The sequence below is a fragment of the Dromaius novaehollandiae genome, chromosome W, assembly GCF_036370855.1.
Source record: "Dromaius novaehollandiae isolate bDroNov1 chromosome W, bDroNov1.hap1, whole genome shotgun sequence".
NCBI lineage: Eukaryota > Metazoa > Chordata > Aves > Casuariiformes > Dromaiidae > Dromaius > Dromaius novaehollandiae.
Window position 1 is genome coordinate 42248244 of NC_088130.1, and position 20140 is coordinate 42268383.

The window sequence follows — 20140 nt, forward strand, 5'->3', positions numbered from 1 at the left end:
ACTTCCTATCTAAATGGAAGCTCAACTCTGTGTTGTCTGTGTGTGTGTGTGTATAAAAACACAAACAGATCAAACTGTTTTATATACTTTTATATTTTTATAGATTGTGTTTTTATATACTTTTATATACATGAACACAAACAGATCGAGGCTGTTAAGAGCAGCCTTTTCTTTTTCTTACAGGTTCCCAGTAATGAGCGATCTGAGAAGCCATCCCTTTGTGCTAAAGATCAAGAGAAGGAAGAAGAGCCAACCAGGATCTCTGAGTATTTTTTCAGTGACATCTTTATGGAAGTGGATGATTCAGAATAGCAAAATGGCTTTTTAAAATCCTGGATCCAAAAGTGTAATGCAACAACAAAACAGTATTTAGAAAAGTTCTTATTTGTTCTACCATTATGTCAAACTTATTATCAACCAAGCTGTTGTTATACGCTTTGGTAAAGATGAAATTCCCTCGGAAGCGACCTGGATGTTTTAAAAATGTTGACATAACCTAAACCACTACATTGATGTCATTGGACCAGAGCAGCTGGCTTATGTTTTGACTCATTTGGATGCTGCTAGTGGGCGCATGATTATCTTCCAGAAAAGTGCAATGAATAAATGCTTATTCTTGTGACAGTATCCCTTTGAATCATAATGCTAAAGCTTGTGATACTGGTTTTACAAGTTCTTTGCTTCTTTTTGTGAAGTACTCTGTTAGAAGGAGGAATGAACTTTTTATATATAGTGTAATTCTATAGATCAAGAAGGAAATTCTGCAAGTATGGTCTAGTAAATACATAGATAGCTATGTTCATTATTGCCACCTATTTTTATTGGCATCTCCAAATTACGTATTTTTGTAATTAAGAAGTCTCACATAAATTGAAAGAGCCTAACTTGAAAAGCCAAATGGTTTTAACTCTTTAAAAATGTATAGAGAGAAACATGGAAAACACGTATTTAATTTCTTAAAGGATGCTGTACTAAGTTAATCCTTCCAACTATCCTGCTTGAGGGGGAGGAAGAGATTAACATTTCCCAATCTAAATACCAATTTCCTTCTAAATTAGATACCTTGAAAACAAGGGACTAAATGCCATTTCTGTTCCTTGGTATTATATGTAGGTGTATATGTCTCTACTGACTTCCGGAGAGTTCCACTTGTGTGAAGTAGCACAAACAGAGCTGTATCTAATCCTTGACCATAAAATGAGGATGCTTTGACAATTTATGGCTTTGAAGCAGTTAAGTTTGAATAGTTTTCTGTATGTTTCATGTCCACCTGTACTGTAACTTACTATAAAATTCTGGTGTAGCTTTAGATTTTAGTCCAATTTTTCACTTGCATAGTAAGAAGATTCCCTTGATGAGATAATAAAGTTCATGCAGTCTAAAAGTCAGGTGGTCATTGAAAGATTGAATATACATTCTCAAACTCTTTATTACCTGAAGTAAGTGTATAGATTTAAGAAGTCTAAATTTTTTTCCTGTTGCTTAATACCAGCAGATATTTTTGCAAAAAAGTGGTCTGTTATGAAAGAGAAACTGATGTTTAAATCGTATTGTTGTGCTCTCCAGAAACCTATCCTCAGTTTCAGACTGGAAGGTGATTTTAGTGGTAAATATTTTCATATAAGTATCTAGTTAATATTGAAATAGTTGATGAAGCTTGAGTGTGTTTGCCTTTTCAGAAATTATTGGCAAGGCTTCTAAAGAAGCCTTTAAAACTTTGTCAGTAAGGGAAAAATGCACAGAAAAGCTACTATAAATTAGTACAGTAGGAGGCCTCTGTCAACCAAATGTCACAAGCAGCTGTATTTTCTTGAGATAATGAAAGAGGGACTAAAAATCCCAGAATAAAGTAACTTACTTGAAAACATACTGTCAGAAAAACCCAACAACAAAAGTTTCTGTTCAGACAGTATCTCGTGTTCTGCCTATTCCATTTAACTTGAAATGTTTATCTAAGTATCATCTTACTGTAAACATTATGAAATAGATTAATGTATACATAAAGCTTCTTGTATTGTGTATCTTGTAGATACCATTTCATGTATGTAAGCGTTTATTTCCTGTTACATGTGGCATGTTTAAGTCACTTGCACTGATATAGTCTGAAGATTTGAGGGGGGAGAAGGCTATAAACTAATGTGCCCTAAGTACTTTCTAAGCTGATAGCCATTCTACATTTAGTTGCATACCTTTTAGCTTGCATTCAAATTACAAGGCAAAAATAAGAATTATTTCATAACTAAGATTTAAGGTGCCTTATCTGTCCTGTTAATTGGGGCTACTCTTCCCTCCCCTCCTTGCTCCCCCTCCCCCCTCCTGACAGCAAACCACGTGCACTTTGTTATAGGACACTCTTCTTTTTTAAAAAACAAAACAAAACAAAAAAAATTATTTTGAACAGAGATAAGACAACTTGTGTTCTGTTTGGATATGGAAGCTTTATAACGGTGAAGGATGGGAGAAAAGAATTGTGAAATCGCAATGCTTATTAGTTTATTTTTTTTTAATTGAAGATATGGCACAGGACTGCTTTGCTTAAAGAGTTGTCTGACATGTATAATCATGTGTAAGCTTTCTGTTTCAAAGAGAGCAGTCATATTCTATATGTAAATTATGTGAATAAATTATTTTATATTACCTGTGATTCCATTTGTTTGAATATCTATTGAAATTTTTAAATGCTCATATGTATATGAGTTAACAGAAATGTTTCTAAAGAAAAGTGAGTCAAGGTTTTGACTATAGAACTAACTGTTGCAGTGCAGGTTGTATGGTGATAACGGATGAATACACTTTAACTTTTTTTTTTTTTTTAATGTAGTGCTTAACTTAGTACCAAACTTCCCGATGTTACCTGTATGTAAATACTACAGCCTTGTGTAAAACCAAAGAACAAGTGGAATGCCAGAAAACAGCAAAGCTTTGAAAGGAAGAAGCAGCTCAAGCAAATACTTAGAATTTTTTAAAAGTCTGCCAATATTACCATAATCTCTCAACAGTTCTGCAGGTAATGAAGAAAACCCTCCATACTTCTAAAAATACTTAGGGGTTTGCTGGTTGTACTAGAACTGTTACTATGTAATCCTGTCTGAAAAGTGTACAAAAATCCTTTTTAAATACAGGATTTATGATATATTTAGCACTGATATTCCATATAGTGAAATAGAGAACTCCTAAAAGGGACAGTGTGCACAGTTCTTGTGTATTTGTGCATATATATACACTGCAAGGCTTTTTACATTTTATCAGGTTTAATTATCAAAGTAATAGCCACTTTATTATTTGAAGAATTCTCAATTCTGGAATAACCTTTTCTCCTATTTTTTTGCTGTTACATCTGTGACATCACTGTTATTTCCATAGCAACACAACTTGTGTGCTAGGTTGCCTCAAGAGGCTGCAGAGAACCTTTTAAAAAACAAAACAAAACCAAATGGTTTGCTGCAATGCATGATGACCCTTCTGTAAGTTAGCTGCATGGTAGTAATAAGTTTAATTGGCAGTAATCGAGGTGAAGCCTTATGCAATGGCAGTTTCACCTCTTACCGTACAGTGTTTGACAGCACATACATTGGAAGACAAGGAAGAGAGCAATTTCCAGTCTGAAATGCAATTTCTAAGATTTGCTTAAGACCTCTCATTTAATCGCAGTACCTATATTTTTTACAGCGACTTTGCATCGTTTTTCTCTGCCTGCTTTTACCCACCTCTAGGCACGTGAGGAAGCAAAACCTGCTGGGGCAGGGCGCAAGCAGCAGGAAGAAGGGCTGGGCGGGCTGGCTGGGCTTTCGGCAGGGCCTGCGCCCGGGCCGCGGCCCCTTCCCTGCGTGCGGCGCAGCCCGCCGCCCGCTACGGGCGCAGTTCTGCCTCCCGCGTGCTGCCGTCCGGCGCGGGGCGGCCCGCGGCCCTTCCCCGCGGCGCCCGGGGCTGGCTGGGCGCCCGCCGCGGCGCCCGGGCGCGCGGTGCCCATTGGCTGCGGCGGGGGGAGTGGCGGCGGCGGCGGCGGGGGGCCGCTCTCGCCGCCATGCTGCTGGGCCGCTGGCGGTTCCTGCGCCGCGCTGCCGCGGCCCGCTCCGCCCGCGCCTACCGCGGCGACGCGGTGGCGGCCGTGGGCTCGCCGCCCGACGCCAGCTCCTCGCTGTACCAGGTAGGCCGGGCCGGGCCGGCTCCCCGCGCCCGCGCGCCGCTGACGGGAGGCCCCGGCGGTGCCGCTGCGGGGGGCGGCCGGGGCCTGCCGCGGGCTGGGCTCGGGCGTGGCAGGGCCGAGGCGGCGGTGGGGTGGGGCGCGGCGCCGCCCCTGCCCGCCGCTGGCGGCTGCAGGCCGCGCCGCCATTTCGTGGGGGCGACCCGAGGGGCGCTGCTGGGGCCGGGCGCCCGGCCTGGCCCGACCCGACCCGGCCCGTCTCGGCCCGCAGCCGCTGCGGCGAGCTGCTGCCCTCCGCGGCCGCTTCTCAACTTGTGAAAGGCGGGGAGCTGTCCTGGTGCGGCCCCGGCGACCAGAGCCTCAGCAGGGGCACCGTGCCCACCAGGGGCGGCCTGGGGGCTGCGCTCGTTTTGGCGTTGTATCTCTTGGGTATCTTCTGCGGGAAAAGAATAAACGGGAAGCTGTGTTCTGGGTCAAGCTAGTACCGTAGTCGCTGTTAGTAACTGCTTTTCTACAATAAAAGTGCATTGGTCCCAGCGCATCCTGTGTGCTGGGCAAGATGTGTGGAGTTGTTGCATCTTTGATCTCTTTTAAAAGAAATGCCAAATTGTGTTTATTTTATTCAGGTTGAGTTTAAAGGTACCAGATAAAAGGAATATGGGCTCGTACCCTCTTCTGCCTCATCGTGAATCTTCTTTTTTTTTTCAGTGTGCTTTTTTGCCTCCATGAGAATGCCGTCTCTCACTGAGAGAGGCATCTCTCCCTGCATTTGCAGTAGTGAGGGGCTGATCAATGTGTTACTAATGGATTGGAGACAGGGAGCTAGTAAGTAGTTGAAGGTATTGCTGAATGATTTAAAAGTTGGAAACTGCTTACCTGTGTTGCACATTAACTCCTGTGCTGAAGACAGGAGAAATGATTTCACAAAGCCAGCTCTGTGCCTCCAGAAAGCAGGGGCACCAGCAGGGTCCTCTGGGGAGGAGGAGGAATTAGTCTCCTCTGTGAGAGGAGATCATTCTTTTCGTAGAGAAGGCTGTAATTCCACCTATTGGATTCTGCTTGTACCTGGCGTAAATTGGTTTATTTTTAATGGGGGGTTGCTAACGTCATCAGACTGAAGATAAGAGTTATGTTTACACTTAGGCTGGAAAAGCTGTGCTGCTGGACATGGTAAAATCCCAACGAGTGAACCAAGAATATGTAACCTCTTTGAAATATTTTCTTTGTTTCTGTGTTTTCTTTTGCATAAATTAAATTTTGGGACAGAGCTGAGGTGACTGAAACTTCAGTGTTTGTGTATGTGTGTATGTACACACATACACATCTCACAAACCCCATAAACAATGAATAATAGTTTAATAAATCTATTTAGTCAGCTGAGCTGTCATTGGACTTCCCTTTGTGTATGTACCTTTAGATTTCAAAAGAAAAGTAAGGCTTGGTAACTTTTTGTGTAACATATTTTTTTACTTTTCCTAATGTTCAGGTATTTGGGCAGTGGTTTCCAATGTGATGTCAAGACAGGACAAGTTTGTCAGACTGTACTAGACAAGTCCACTTGCTTAGATACATCTGGTACATCATTCAAGCAGTCAGGTAGCTAGTAGTGTTAGTATTTGATAGAAATAATTATAATTTGTAGGGCACTATAAATGTATGTAATGGTTTACAGACACAAAGAGCTGAGGTCCCTGGTGTGAAATACTTAACCATCTCAAATACATGTAATCCGGGGAATAATAGTGCAAACAGAAGAAAGCTAACGATGAGATGAAGGTCACACGTTCTTTAGCCAATGTTTGCTTTTCTGGCTGTGACTTCAGCTAGACAGTTGGGCTTCATAACGTATGCTGTCTTTCAAACCAGACAGGTAAAATTCTAATTTAAAAACGAGTGAGTCAAAATTCTGGAAAATACAGCAGAACCTTTGTAAGGACTCCAAGCATTAGCTCTCATAGCCATTTTGCTCACATAGCAATAACTCAATTAGCTCATGCAATAACTGTAGGGTTAGGCTGTATTTTTTACCTTTTGGATTTGCTTTACGATTCCTAGAAACCCTCATATTAACAGCAGAATTTTACAGAAATTGCTGTTGTAAAGGCCAGTTTCCGGTAAGAACTTGTGTCAGTTCGCTTGCCTTTTTGGCATTATTTAATCAAAAGCCCACAAATGTATGGTAGAACTAACAGGGCTCTGAGGGCAGCCTTTTCTGTGTGTATTCAAATTCTATGATACGATTTAAAACCATCTTTACTCTTCCTTTGTAAAGTACAGTAATGTTACGTTACAGTAGTGTTACGGTTAAAGACGTGAAAGATAAGATTAGCAGTTAAGTGAATTTGGAGGTAGAAAATTGAAGTAACTCATTTGGGTGCAATATTTTTTATAGATGGCCTAAAAAAAATCCTTTCATGATTTTTCATGTACATAGTCTCAGTGGAAGAGAGGGAGAGGAGTAGCCAAAGTAGCTACACTGAGCTGTTAATTCAGAATCTAATAAAAAAGCAAGCATTTGATTGTAATTGGTATGCCCCTTCTAACTTCTCCTGCCAGTTTTTTTTAAGTGCATTTTTCCCTATTTTAAGGGTGATTATTTTTTATTTTTTATTTTTTTAGTCTGAGTACTGTGTGAAAAAGATGAGTACATTTAGAGAAAACAGACTGGCTGAATAAGGGAAAACATGAAAATTGATTATGTACAATACTGGGAAATAAACCAGCTAGACAAACTGAAAGAGTATGGAGGTCTCTTTTTTTTTTTTAAATACAGTAACACATACAAATTTTTAAAAAATACAATAACTTTGAGTGTTTTAAAAATTGCAGATTTTTTAAAGTACAGAATTACAATGGCTATTTTACAGTTTCACAGAGAAAAAGCTAACTTGTAATCAGACTGTTGATGGGTGAAATGCAGATTTTGGTTTCTTTGCTGGTGAATGTGCTTGTGTGGCTGCAGTTACTGCCTGAAGTCTCTCCAAGTAGCAGCAGAGTCAAATTAGCAGATGTTGCTTGTTATGTATTTGCTTTTTGGAATGCTGTGGACAGAGGTAAAACTGTCAGCAGGCGATAGAAGTGTGGTTTCACAGGTTAGGAGAAAGAAAAACAGTTATGGGGGTAGGTGCTGGAGCTGTATTGAAACTGGGGCAGGGAGAAGAAGGATTCAAATATCAGAAGAAGTAGGCTGAAAGAAAAATAATGTGGTGGATGTGCTAATACAGTCTTAAAAGTGTGGGGAGAGATGTAGAATTCTGGTGATTTCGTTTATTCTCGGTGGGTGGGCGGCTTAGGTTGCACCACCCGTGAGAGAGGTTTGCTTAACTGAGATTGTATCTTCAAACACATGAGGTGTTTGCTGGCCAAACGAGTGGTAGGAATTGCACGGAAGTGCCGCTGGAGAGCAGTGCTCCTAGCTGCCTTCGTTGCTGGCAGCTCTCCTTCCCCAGAGCTGGTAACGGCAGCGGAGTTGGGCTTAGCGTTGCAGTACGCAACCTTGATCTTGTTGGAGGACCTCCGGGTGCTGACCTTGTGTACCAGCTGTGCGTAGAAGCTGATGGAATTGTTAAGACCTGTTTTAATCTGATGCCTTTTTACCTTTCGATAGAATATTTTTCATCTACTTGTAGCAACTACAAAGGGGGAGAAATGTATTCTTTTTGAAGTTACAATATGCAGCTAGAATAGTTTGAAAGCAAAGCACCTGTGTACGTGTTTTTCTTTTCCTCATCCTTTCCAACTTGGTGCCCTTCTGTGACTGAGACAGAGCTGAAAAAATTTAACTGCAGCACTTGTTACTTCTAGGGAAAACCCTAATTTTGATCGTTCAAGTCTGAATATGAGGAGTTGCTAGACGGGGTTTTCTAACAAAAGTAGTCTTTGGTGTCTTCTGAATGAGAAGTAATTAGACAAGACAGTATGAATTTTTATACAGCAGCTAACACATTCCTTTACTGCAGTTACACTTTTTAAAGAGGTCACATAGTTATTAACAACTCTGAAAAGCCAAATTAAGCTTGATAATATATTTTAATATCTAGGAAATGGTAAAAACTGCTATAATGAGCACACTGTCTTAGATAAATCTGAGAGTGATGTTGATCTCAGTAGCAGATCACTCATATCCAAAGCTCTAAGAGTCTTTTTGTTTTTTGTGAGATATTGGCAAGAAGATCACACTTTTTTGTTCTTGAAAAGCTCTGTTTTATCTTTACATTCTAGCTAAGTGGTAAGAATGTGAATATTGTTTACAAACTTCTGTGCAGTATAGGTCATTCGTCTTTTGTTACAAGAGGCACAGAAGCAGTTAATTTGAACCCTCTTTTTTTTTTTTTTTTTTACAAAATTGGACTAAAAAATCAAACCAACCTGTGACAAAAAAATTAACAAATCCTGAAAAGTAAAATTTTGACTCTGTAATGACGAATCTCATTTTTAATTGATTAAATTTAGTCTTCTGCAGTCCTAATGCACTTAGTGTATTTATGAAGCTTGTTTATAAAAACATGTTTGAGATGCTTGAGGGAAGAGCATACATAGGTAGAAATGTTACTACTTTAACGAACATACAGAACTGGGATTTAATAAGGTAAATTGAAGTTTTGAAGAGAAAGAAATAATGTACACTGCTTTCTGTTTTTATTTTTTTTTAAATTAAAACAGCATACTGTTACTCAGTTAAAGTTGAAATGCTTATTTTTCCCCACTTAGGAAAACTATGAGCGAATGAAAGCACTAGTAAATGAACTCAAAGAGCAAGCAGAAAAAATCAAATTAGGTAAGTATGATGGTCAAGTTCTTAGAACATTTCTTTAAAGTGCTCCCAACATAGTGCTTTTTTTCTTATAGCTGTATGTTCATAAACAGTTCATTCAGTTACAACATAAGCTGGATTACAGTAGATGAACAGAAATTTTTGCTAATCCATTTGAATCTAGATCTGTTATCTTTCATCGGCTGAAAATCTTAAAGGGTTTATGTTCAGGTTAATTTGATTCAAAATTTAATTTATTTTACTTTTTTAGTAACTCAGGTTTAACAAAAAACTAAGTAATATGTCCATAACATTACCATTTATTTATTTACCATTGGCTTTAGAGTTTTAACATATTTTTTGTTTGCCATTTGAATATCATGGTAATATTCAAATGCAAGCAGATGCATAAATTACTGGAAACAGACAATAAATAAAAGCAAGGCTGATTTAATAAAACAGAAGATTAATTTCATTGCCTGAGAGGGAGAAAGTAAGCAAAGTAAATAAATAGTGGAAACTGCATATGTAGAATTGGTTAATTTTTAATCAGTTAAGATCTTAGTGATCAATGACAATTATGTTTGTTTGTTTAATTTAATGGCAATATTTTTTAGATAGATAGGATTATTAAAAGAAGACTCTTACTGATACACACACAGTTTCCACTTCACCTGCATTCTTGCTTCATGCTCTGCTGCCTGCTTTTATAACAGATCGATTTGGCCAGTGTATTTCTGTTCGAATTGCCTATTTGTTCACTTGTGAAGAGGATTTTGAAACAACCTAGTGGTAGCTGTGCTGCTGGGCAAAAGCAAGTCTGTCCTAGTTTAAAAAAAAATTGAAATCTGTGTTTTATCTTCTTGACTCATAAGACTTTCTGAACTAATTCCAGTTAAGTGAGGAGTATAAAATGAAGATGATATAAAAATGCTTAACTGTGCTACCAGAGGTTGAACATGCAGCTTTGATTCTCCCCTTTTTGTGTGTATTATGATACTATTTTTCTCTTCATATGCTGTTTCCCGTATGATGCTATTTCTTTTATAGAAAAGGAGTGCAGTTAAGATTACATGCTTAGGTTTTTTCTTACTTGATGTGAAACAAGGCCCCAGGATTTCTTGGGGAGGTGTTGAAACCCATAGGCTCCCGCTGCACATTTTCCTGTCTTGCCCGGTATATGATAACAGGACAAGAACACTGTCCTCCTCTTTTTTCCATGTCCATTAGGGAACTCTTCCAGGGTGTTGATACACCCTTTTGAGAGTGGAATTGACCGAGTCTGCTTAGCCTATCATACAAGTATATGAAAAGAATTGCAACTTTTTTTTTTTGTAAGAGCCAACTTTTGTTGAATGAGCTGTTCCTGGAGATGTGTGTAATGCATGCTGCATTCTGTATTTGTTACTTTGGTGGGTAGTGCTTTTGTGAACCCATATCCGTTCTACTGCATCATCCCCAGTGGCGCAACAGGAAGATGGTCCCTGCCACAAAAAATTTAAAGTCAATAATAAATGACATCACATGCATTACTCATGACAAGCACAAGAAACAGCTGAGATACTCTTAGTCTCCAAGACTAGCAGTAATCATAGCATATTAACAGTCACAGTCAAGTTTTTGTAGATGTTCTTGTAGAAGAGAAATTAGAGAGGGGTTTTCAAATCAAACACCTCCAAATCTGTTTCACTGGTAGGGAGGCTGCTGTTCACAATGTCCAGAACGGAGGCTGATCTAGCGTCGAGCAAACTTCTCAATCTTGAAAGAGAAATGTGTAATAGAATAGTTACAGGGCCTGGAGGACAAGGAGTTTGATTAGTGTGACACAGAGAGGACAAAAATCATGGGACAGAAAATGATTCTTGCAGGAGCACTCCGGGTGTAAATGAGCAGGGCAAGATGGTATATGCCAAGATCAGAGAAAATGATGTAGTAATCATGATGTACGATGTTGAGAACTTGGATGAGAGTGCTAGTTCTGTGGGTGGATATGAGAGGCTGTATCTTAAGAGACTTGTACAGAAAGAATTTGCAAGTTTTAAACTGAGGATGGTTATACAGACCTAATGAGCAGGCTGAATCAAAAATAAACTGCCTTAGCAGGTGTGAAATGGTGGTGATGATGAACAGAGTGATCAAGGAAGAAGGTAAGAGAGAGGGCTTGAAAGGAAAGTCTAAAAGCTCTGTTTTAGCAATGCTTAGCTTACAAGGAAATCTAGAAGTCCCAGGAGAAATGTTAGCAAAGTAGCACCTTCTTTATTTTGGACAGGGGAGACAATTTGGAAGTGAAGAGGTGGATCAATGATCTGTGTACATAGAGAGACATTCTGTTATTAGAGGCCAAGATGTGTCAACAGATCTTAAGTACTGAATAACACAGAACTCTAGAGAGCAAAAGATATGATATAGGATTGCCTTGAGTAAAGGGTTGAACTGAAGCAAGGATAAATATAACCTTGATATTAAATGCTGTATATCCTAACTGTGATGCTTACAGCTTTGGAGTAATTTAAGGAAGTGAATCCTGATCATGCTGGATCTTTCAAGATTGGATTCAGCAAGCTATTTTGAGCCAATTTTGGAGAAAGTGTGTTTTGTAGTTCTCATTATTGTGCTTTCCTCCATGTATATTCTTCTTGTCAGTTGCTCTGTTCATTGACAGAAAGTGGTGGATAGTTTCAGACAACTGTATTTATTAGAATCTTTACTTCAAGATTAACTATAAAGAATGAGGGGGAAAAATAGAGTAGATTCTGAAAAACAAGCATTTACATCAATACCTTAAATCTGTTTGAAGTGAAACCATTATTTATTAAATGTAATATTAAGGTCCGTACTTCAATAACGGGGGACTCATCAGTGTTTCCATCCTAAGTTTTAATATACGTGGTGATTTATTTATCTGTGTTCACAGTAAATCTAATGAATGACTGTTGTATCACAGGAGGTGGAGAAAAAGCCCGTAAGCTTCACACATCGAGAGGAAAGCTGTTACCCAGAGAGAGAATTGACAGGCTTATTGATCCAGGGTAGGTACTTTCTTTTTTAATAACAGTTCTCAGATTCTCTTTTGCGTGTAAGTAATGTAACAGTCTTGTTTTCTCTTTAGTTTCCATAAACACTGGCAAATAACACCATCTTAAATTTTACAGATGTTATTTGAAATGCTCATTTCTTTTTTAAATGGTTTGTTTTTAAAAATTGAGCCTTATAAGCAAGATTCAGTAGTGGGCAAATATGAGGCTGAGTCCTTTTTAAAATTCTGTCAAGATGTTTATCGTTATTCAGGTCTCCGTTCTTGGAGTTCTCCCAGTTTGCAGGTTACCAACTGTATGGTAAGGAAGAGGTACCAGCAGGAGGCATTATCACAGGCATTGGACGAGTATCTGGGTGAGAGATACCAGTGATGTATGCTATTGATGATATAAAAAGGAAGAAGGTATAATTCTGTTTAGTTTCAAGTATTAAGCTATTAGTCTTCAGTATTTCACTTCTGAGACCTAAAAACATCATGAAGTTGCTATCTTAATCATTTGGTTTTAGGTAAGGAAGTGATTGTTCTGTGTGTTTTTTCTTTCTTCTTAATTAACGTGTCCTGTATTTAAGCAGAGCATCTCTATTAACACACACAGAGGTTCTATTGTCTGATGAAGGAAGGAGATTGGTGCATCAGTAAAGTAATTTGCAAAATATAGGGTGGTATACTAGACTAAGAATTAGGTTTGCTTGCTGAAAGTTCCACCAAGACTAATGTCAAAATTAAATGTGGTGTGATACAGCATTATTTTAGGGAATTAAGGGACTGTGAAGCAGGACATCCTAGTGCCCAGTGCTCAGTCTGCTGTAATAACCTGTTTTTGAGGGAATGCAGGTGAGGAGGGCTTTTTCTTTGAGCATCCCAGAGGCTTCAAGGGTTCTGGGATTGTTGCATTTCTTAATCAACAAACATGTTTGTTTATTAGAAATATATTTCTCTCTCATAAGCTTGTTTTATTTTTAGGGTGGAATGCTTGATTGTTGCTAATGATGCAACTGTCAAGGGTGGTACCTATTATCCCATCACTGCTAAGAAACATTTACGTGCTCAAGAAATCGCAATGCAAAATCATCTCCCATGTCTATACTTGGGTAAGTCCCATTGCAGAAATAGCAAATGTCCCGTGCTAAGGGCAGCTCAGGATCTCTAGATAAAAGACTGCTTCTTTAAAAGGATGCTGTTCAGACTGATGGATCCCCAGATCTGACAACCAAGTATGTATTTCACATATGCACATATTCAAATGCATTTTCATCAATACTGTGTTACATCTACAGATGAGTGGCAAATTTTACTGGAGGGCACCGCATCCCTGGCTTTTCAGCAGTTCTTTTTCTGCACTGCTGTAGGCTGTCTGGGTTCTCAAGTTAGGGATGTGGCTATACTGCTGTATCACTTCATCCTTATTCCTTCCCCTTCCTCCTGTTATGCATACACAGTCCATCCTATAGTCTCATCTAGTCTTGTCAAGTTATGGTAAAAAGAAAAAAAAAAGTTACTTTGTTTTTTGAGGGAGCATGTAGGTGTACGAAAGATCATACTGAAGGAACAAAAAAAAGTCTCAAAGCTAAAAATGTCAAGGAGAAAGTACCCAAACCCTACTTCATGGTAAAGCTGAATGGCTTTCCCTTCCTGGTCTTGTGTTCTTCTTTGGAGTCTTTTGACATGATTTATTTTCATGATTTTGGAGTGGATAGGTAGCTGAAATTGGAGACATTGAAGGTAGAGGGCACAGCATGAGGTGATGTATAAATGAAGCTGCTTTGAAGACTGTAAGGGTGAAAGGTCTTAAGTATGTCTATATAATCAGGGGGTGAAAGTACACGTGCTACACATCTCAAAGACAGTTAACAGTAATTAGTCTCTATTTTGGAACTTGAGACCGGATCGCAATGGAAAAGTTAAAACTATGCATTGAAAGTGTTCTTAATGCAAATGTGTTTTGCAGTAAAGTCAGTTTAGAAGTTTGTATAGGAAAGTACAACTGCATCTCTAAATGCATCTACATTTATTTTCCATTAAAATGTTTGGGGTGGATATTAGTTGCTTATATGGGGTTATTAATTTTATTTTTTCAAGCAGAGTATCTTAGTATACCTAGATTCATGGCAATGCATTTAGTGATAGCAAATGCTGGACATTTTAAGTAACATGCAAATATTTTGCTAAAAACTTAAATCTCTGAACAATGTTGTATAGATATGTTAATATATTTTCATTCAATTTAGTTGATTCTGGAGGAGCCAATTTACCACGGCAAGCAGAAGTATTTGCAGATCGAGATCATTTTGGTCGTATTTTTTATAATCAAGCAGTCATGTCCTCACAAGGAATTCCACAGGTAATTTGCTTTAATTTAAGAATGGAATGTACTAACTAGTTTTTATGCCTACTGCTTTTGTCTGGTTTCAAGTCTCGTACCTGTGCTTTACATTTTTGACATCATGAAGTTATGTTGACCTAATGGCCCAATCTGGGGATTGGAGGCACTGTAAACACAATGAATGTCCACAAAATGTCATTATAATTTTGAAGAAGCTGTCTTCCTTCTTGGCCTTAGTGTTAATGACATGACCTACCTGCTCCTATCTTGAAGCGGGAGAAAAGAGGAATAGATAGCATGATGTGTAGGGCCATGTGATGAAGCATGAGGAAATCTCTTGGAACAGTTGATTATTCTGCATCAGTGCTGTAAAGGTGAGGACCCCTTTGACAATGGCTGGTAAATTAGACGTATTTTTTGCTAAGAAGAGTGTATATATATATATTTATATATCCATTTTATACACTGCTGTACTGTTTGATAAAACTACCTTGACAACAAGGTCATCTTCTAATGTATTAATGATGCATAGAATTACTGTTAGTCACAGGTCCTGGATTTAGAAGTGTTTTTGTGTCATGGATATTTTGGGAGTCTGGAGACAATTTTTTGGAGCAGATGCTGGGCTGGCCAGCGAAGGGAGGCGCTCTGCTGGGTCTGCTTATGAGGAGCGCCGAGCTGGTTGAGGATGTGATTGCTGGTGGCAGCTTTGGCTGCAGTAAAAGTGGATGGCGGAGCATAAGATCCTGAAGGAGTTGAGGAAGGCAAGCACCGTTTCAGGAGAGCAGTCTTTGGCTTGTTAAGGGAATTGTTGTGTGGGACTTGTGAGAGGCTGCCAGGGAGGGTGGAGGAGTTCAGTATCTTCACGGATAACCTCCTCCAAGCACAGGAACGGTCCATCCTGATGTGCAGGAAATCGAGCAGACCAGAAAGCTGGCTGCTTTCTAGCCTTTCAGCTCCCAGCCTCTTGGCATGATGGTGTAGCGCTCTCATATAGCTTCCTCTTAGTCTCCATTGCGGGCTGAAGAGTTATAGATTACTTAACTGTTTCTCACACAGAAGGTGTTCCATACCTTTGATCCTTGTTTACCTTGTCTAACCTTTTTCCGGTCTAACTCTGTCTTTTTTAAGATGAAGGAACTAGAATTTCCTGCAGTATTCAATTTATGAGCTAATCATAGATTTATATAATAGCATAATGTTTTTCACCATTCTATTTTCTGTTCCTTTCCCAGTAGTTTCTAACACTTATTTTGCTTTTTTGACTACTACTGAGCAATGAGCTAGTGTTTTCATTGAATTGTTTATCTCAATTCCAAGAGCTTGCTCCTGGGTGATGTTGTCAGCTTGGTGCTCATTACTTTATATAGGCTGCATGAAAGAAGGTGAAGGAAGTTGTTAGGATATTCCACCTGACCAGAAACATTGTTTTCAAACATTAGGCTTAGAAATAGCTATTGGAACCTTGAGCAGAGTAAAGGTTTAGTTAACTTGTTGTTTCATCCGAACAATGTTATGGAAATATTTCACTACTGTGTTACTTTGGTATATTTGACTGTTGAACTCATGAATGTAAGGTGGAAATCAGATTTTATTATTATATTTTTTTTCATTCTTAACTATATCTATAATTTAGAGGGACAACTTGGCTGGAGCCATTTTCATTTGGATTCTCTGAGTAGCTATGCTTGATTGAATCCTTTAGCCTGAAGGGAAGAAAGGGGATGGAATACTCCCTTGCAGTGCGGAGCAGAAGCACTAGTTCAGGGTACCGTATTCCATCTGAGCCTTACTTAGCAGACTTTGGCTTTGTTATGGTTTCTGAGGCAACTGCATTTGTGATACCCCTTTGGCACCTTTTGGTGGCATCTGTGTTGGACTTCAGATCTTTAGCCATTTTTTCCTCTTCTAAAGACTCCTGAAATCCACTGTCTCCAGACACATCTAAGGCTGAAGACTCCCACCATAAACTCAGTCTCTTTAGCTAGTCTGGCATAGGACAGCTTCTGCAGTTCTTTTCTTTTTAGCAACAATAGTGGAGCAATTGTGGTGATTAGCTAGGTATTTTGATGCAAAGTATTGTTTAGCTGGAACAAAAATATGCAGGAGAAAAGACACTTATGAACTATAAGCAGCTTATATGCTTGGCTAATTCACAAGCTGCGCTTCCCCTGGAGTCACTGACAAGTCTAGGTTATACTTCAGATTTGTATGTATAAATAAAACTGGTCCCAGCATTTTTGTGGAACAGTGAGTGTATTGTTAAAGATGATAGTCACGTGGCTGTTGTGCTGAATGAACTTCGGAAGTTTTGATGAACTTTGTTTTTACTAAAGACTTCAATCATTATCTGGTGCAGTAATGGTGATTTCTAAATGTTGTGTCAGAGATGAAAATGTAAACCCAATTTGCAGGACTGAAATAACTGAGTTTACACAGGACCCTGTTAGAAAGACAGTCCTAAAGTTTTTTTGGTATTTTTCTGAATATTTTGAAAAACTGTGCATGCATTTGTAAAGTTCTTCATAAAGCTGAATTTCTTTTTATTTAGATTAACACTGGGTATCACAGTAGAATAGCACTACAATTCTATACAACCAGAAAGCAAACTGCATGTAGGAAGGGTTTGCCTTTTAACAAAACAGTTATATTTTTCTTTGGGTAGGACACTGACAAAAGTTTATTTTTCTTAGTTTGACACTGACATTTGATTTTTATAATGTATTCATATACAAAAGGAAAAAGTTTAAATGAAGCAAGCACTTTTGAAAAAAAAAATGTTATAGATGTCTATTTATTTTGTTTGAGTAATGTTTCATTCATTTCATTTCAAAAGGTGCTATAAGCATTCGTAAATCTGCTAATCATTTTATCACCACACATCATGGTGAATAGAATCATCTTCCCTATCTGAGAAGATGTCTTATTAGGAAATGGAGTTAGGAAATTATGCTCCCTCTGATTTCCATTCAGGTTAATTCTTCTGACATGTGAATTTGGATGTTGTTAGTTTTATATCTGCTGTTGTTTATTGCAGCCTACCTGAATGTCTGTTTCATCAGCTCACCAGCCCTTTTCAATTCTGACCTTAAAATATTTTTTTTTCTTTTTTTTAATCAGTTACCTATGCTGTTTTTAATTTCCTCATCTGCTTTTGCCTGTGACTAATTTATTATACTCCTACTGCAGCTTTAAATTGCACTGATGCCTGTATGGCGGTGAATCAGAAAGCCATGATTAGCTTCCCATTAACCACTTTTCAAGCTCTCACACTCATGTGTTGCATGGATACAATGGGGAGTTGAGAGCTATGTATAAAATACTGTTTCTGTGTATTCAGAACTGTTGGGTTTTATTGCTCTTTTAATTATCTATGCAGTAACTCACTCAGAGTGAAGTTAGTAAGTAGCACATTAATATGAATGTTTGAGGTCATACTTTTTGACCTCTGCATTTTGATACGTAATGTATATATTGGAAAAGGTAACATCTGAATTAAAGTTTAAATATAAACACATTTTTCAGCATAAATTGGTAATTAGAGGAGAAAAGCAACTCCAAAAACCCTGGGGGCGTGGGGAAATGAAATTAACTTTTTCCCCAAGTTACCTCCTTTTTAGAAGCTTACGTTGTGCTTGTACCTACCTGGTGATATCTATTAAATGCACAAAAAACGTATTACAGATTAATCTGTAAGAAGTGTGTGATTCTGAGTATACTTTAAGATACTGCAAACTTGTTGCTAAAAAAGCTGTGTTTGATTTGATGATCGCCGGTTAACAAATGTCATCTGTTCCTGCTTCAGATACAGGTAATGTCATTTGGACTTTATTCCGTGCCTCTATTTGGTATTACTATGTGCTGCTTTCTTTTAACAGCAAATTTTAGCAGTTAAGACAGAAGGCTACTTGATGTCACTTTAAAAAAATATCTCCAAATAAAATTTTCACAAAGTAACATTATTTTGTGTTTTAGATTTCTTTTACAACCACCAAAAATAAAAGTAATTAGACAGTTATTTTCTTATTGTCTGCCTTTTCCATATGAATATTTCATCTCTGCTGCTCTACAAGCTGCTTTGAAAGGATCCTCATTTTCTTGGAAGAGTTCTCCTGAAGGAGAAGTTAAGAGAGGATTTCACTTGCATGATTGTACGCTGCTGCTGTATTCCTCCTGTCTGGGATCAAGTCAGTTCTATATAAGTGTCACCAAAGAATTCCTAGTTAAAATGTTTATTGGTTAGATGTTCATCTTTCAATTAGACATAAGAATGAAGCAGGTGTTTTTCATGCTAAAGCGTATAAAGAGTTATACAGCATGCCTTGAAGGTGCTGCTAATGTGGTCGTTATTAATTGGTGTATTGGAGAATTGAAGTTACATTGTCCCTCAATTTGAGGAACTGCCTTCAAAGACTGTTGACATTGGTGAAACTATACTGATTAATAACATCTGAGGTGCTAACTTTTCTCTACAGAAATAGGTTGAAAAGGTCTAAAAGCATAAATACCTTGAGCAACTTCTTACAGTTTATTGGTAATACAAATTTCCTGGCAGAATGTAGACCTCTAAGTATTTCATGTATGTAGCTCGTAGTACATCATATATGAACTCTTTGTGCAGGGTGGTCTGAAAATCATAGGTTGAAGATGGTTGAAAAATAGAGATATTCTGTTTTGTTTTATTCTTAGAAAAGGTAAAGCACAAATAAAGTTTGTTCTGTCTGGGCAAAAATAATCTTGCAGTGCTATTCCAGAAGCTGTATTAAAATCACTACAATAAATAACAGTTGGTCTGTGCATTTCAATTTTAAAAGGTTGGGCAGCTTGTTAACTTGTGTTATTGTTTTCCCTATAGATAGCAGTAGTAATGGGATCCTGTACAGGAGGAGGAGCATATGTACCTGCAATGGCAGATGAAAGTATTATTGTTGGCAAACAGGGAACAATATTCTTGGGAGGACCACCATTGGTAAGCTTACAAAGATTTTTAGTAACAGCCAAAAAAACCTTTGCATTACTGACAGTTGTACAACTTAAATATTCAGACCTTTTTGTGAGTTCTTTTTGGATGTTCTGTGGGTTATTTTGCCTTTTAAAATATATCTGAATGCTTGTATGCTAAATTAAATCTTTGCTATCTGTTATAAAGATACATATATAAAGTAGATTTTGTTAAGTTTTTTTTTAATAATATTGCTACAGATTAATACTTTTAGAATGGTAAGTACATTTTAAATAGTAAAAATGCTTTCTATATTCAACTATATTATGTCGTCTCTGTGTGTGACTTGAAATACAAAAAGTTTACAAGTAGTATATAATAGCTCACAGTCTAGATCGGGGAACTTAAGAAGCATGGGTAATCTGTAATTAAAGTCAGTTTACAGACAAGGAAGATATGCTAATGATGGAGTGTGTCTTATTTTCCTTATGTTCTTGGGAAAATGCTCATAAGGGAAATTGACCTGAAGAACTTCCATGAATTAAAACTCGCTTTATAGTGGACAAGAGTGGAGTTTGTGACTGTGCAAAATATTGCAGCGTAAGGCTGCTTTAAAATTATAGTGGTTTGGCCCTGTCAGGAAGGGGAGTGTTTCTGAGTGGTCTTTATTTTCTTAGAAAAACAGAGCTATACTACTTTGTGGTCCAGCATAGACTCAGTTTTATACCAAAACAATAATCTTTGCTGACTGAGCAAAGATTACTCAAAGATTACTTATAAATTGTGCTTAACATGAGTTTTATCAGGAAAAAAAAGAAGTTCCAGTAATAAACATTACATCAGTGCTGGAGATAACAGGTATGTCAGCAGTCAGTGGAACTTTTCTAGTCTAGATGAAGCCTGACTGGATAAACTTGCTGCTTCTTTGAAATGTTGCCTCA

General features: G+C 38.1%; 2 protein-coding genes across 6 annotated transcripts in view; both read left to right on the forward strand.

Annotated features, from left to right (window-relative positions):
- The window catches only part of LOC135324404 (transcription factor TFIIIB component B'' homolog), a 51667-nt gene extending 49030 nt beyond the window's left edge, over positions 1–2637 (forward strand). For all 3 annotated transcript variants that reach the window (XM_064500571.1, XM_064500573.1, XM_064500572.1), the window contains one exon: positions 184–2637. In XM_064500571.1, the coding sequence (XP_064356641.1) occupies positions 184–312 (129 nt within the window). In that variant the 3' untranslated portion in view covers positions 313–2637. The remainder of the gene's footprint in view (positions 1–183) is intronic.
- Positions 2638–3970: 1333 nt separating this feature from the next.
- LOC112988731 (methylcrotonyl-CoA carboxylase subunit 2) overlaps positions 3971–20140 on the forward strand; it is a 38062-nt gene continuing 21892 nt past the window's right edge. Inside the window, exons 1-7 of one of the 3 annotated variants that reach the window (XM_064500759.1) lie at positions 3971–4147; positions 8855–8921; positions 11842–11926; positions 12186–12287; positions 12898–13025; positions 14163–14275; positions 19113–19226. In XM_064500759.1, coding sequence (XP_064356829.1) covers positions 4025–4147; positions 8855–8921; positions 11842–11926; positions 12186–12287; positions 12898–13025; positions 14163–14275; positions 19113–19226 — 732 coding nt within the window. In that variant the 5' untranslated portion in view covers positions 3971–4024. The remainder of the gene's footprint in view (positions 4148–8854; positions 8922–11841; positions 11927–12185; positions 12288–12897; positions 13026–14162; positions 14276–19112; positions 19227–20140) is intronic. The other 2 variants (XR_010385812.1, XM_064500760.1) reach the window with 2 other exon arrangements.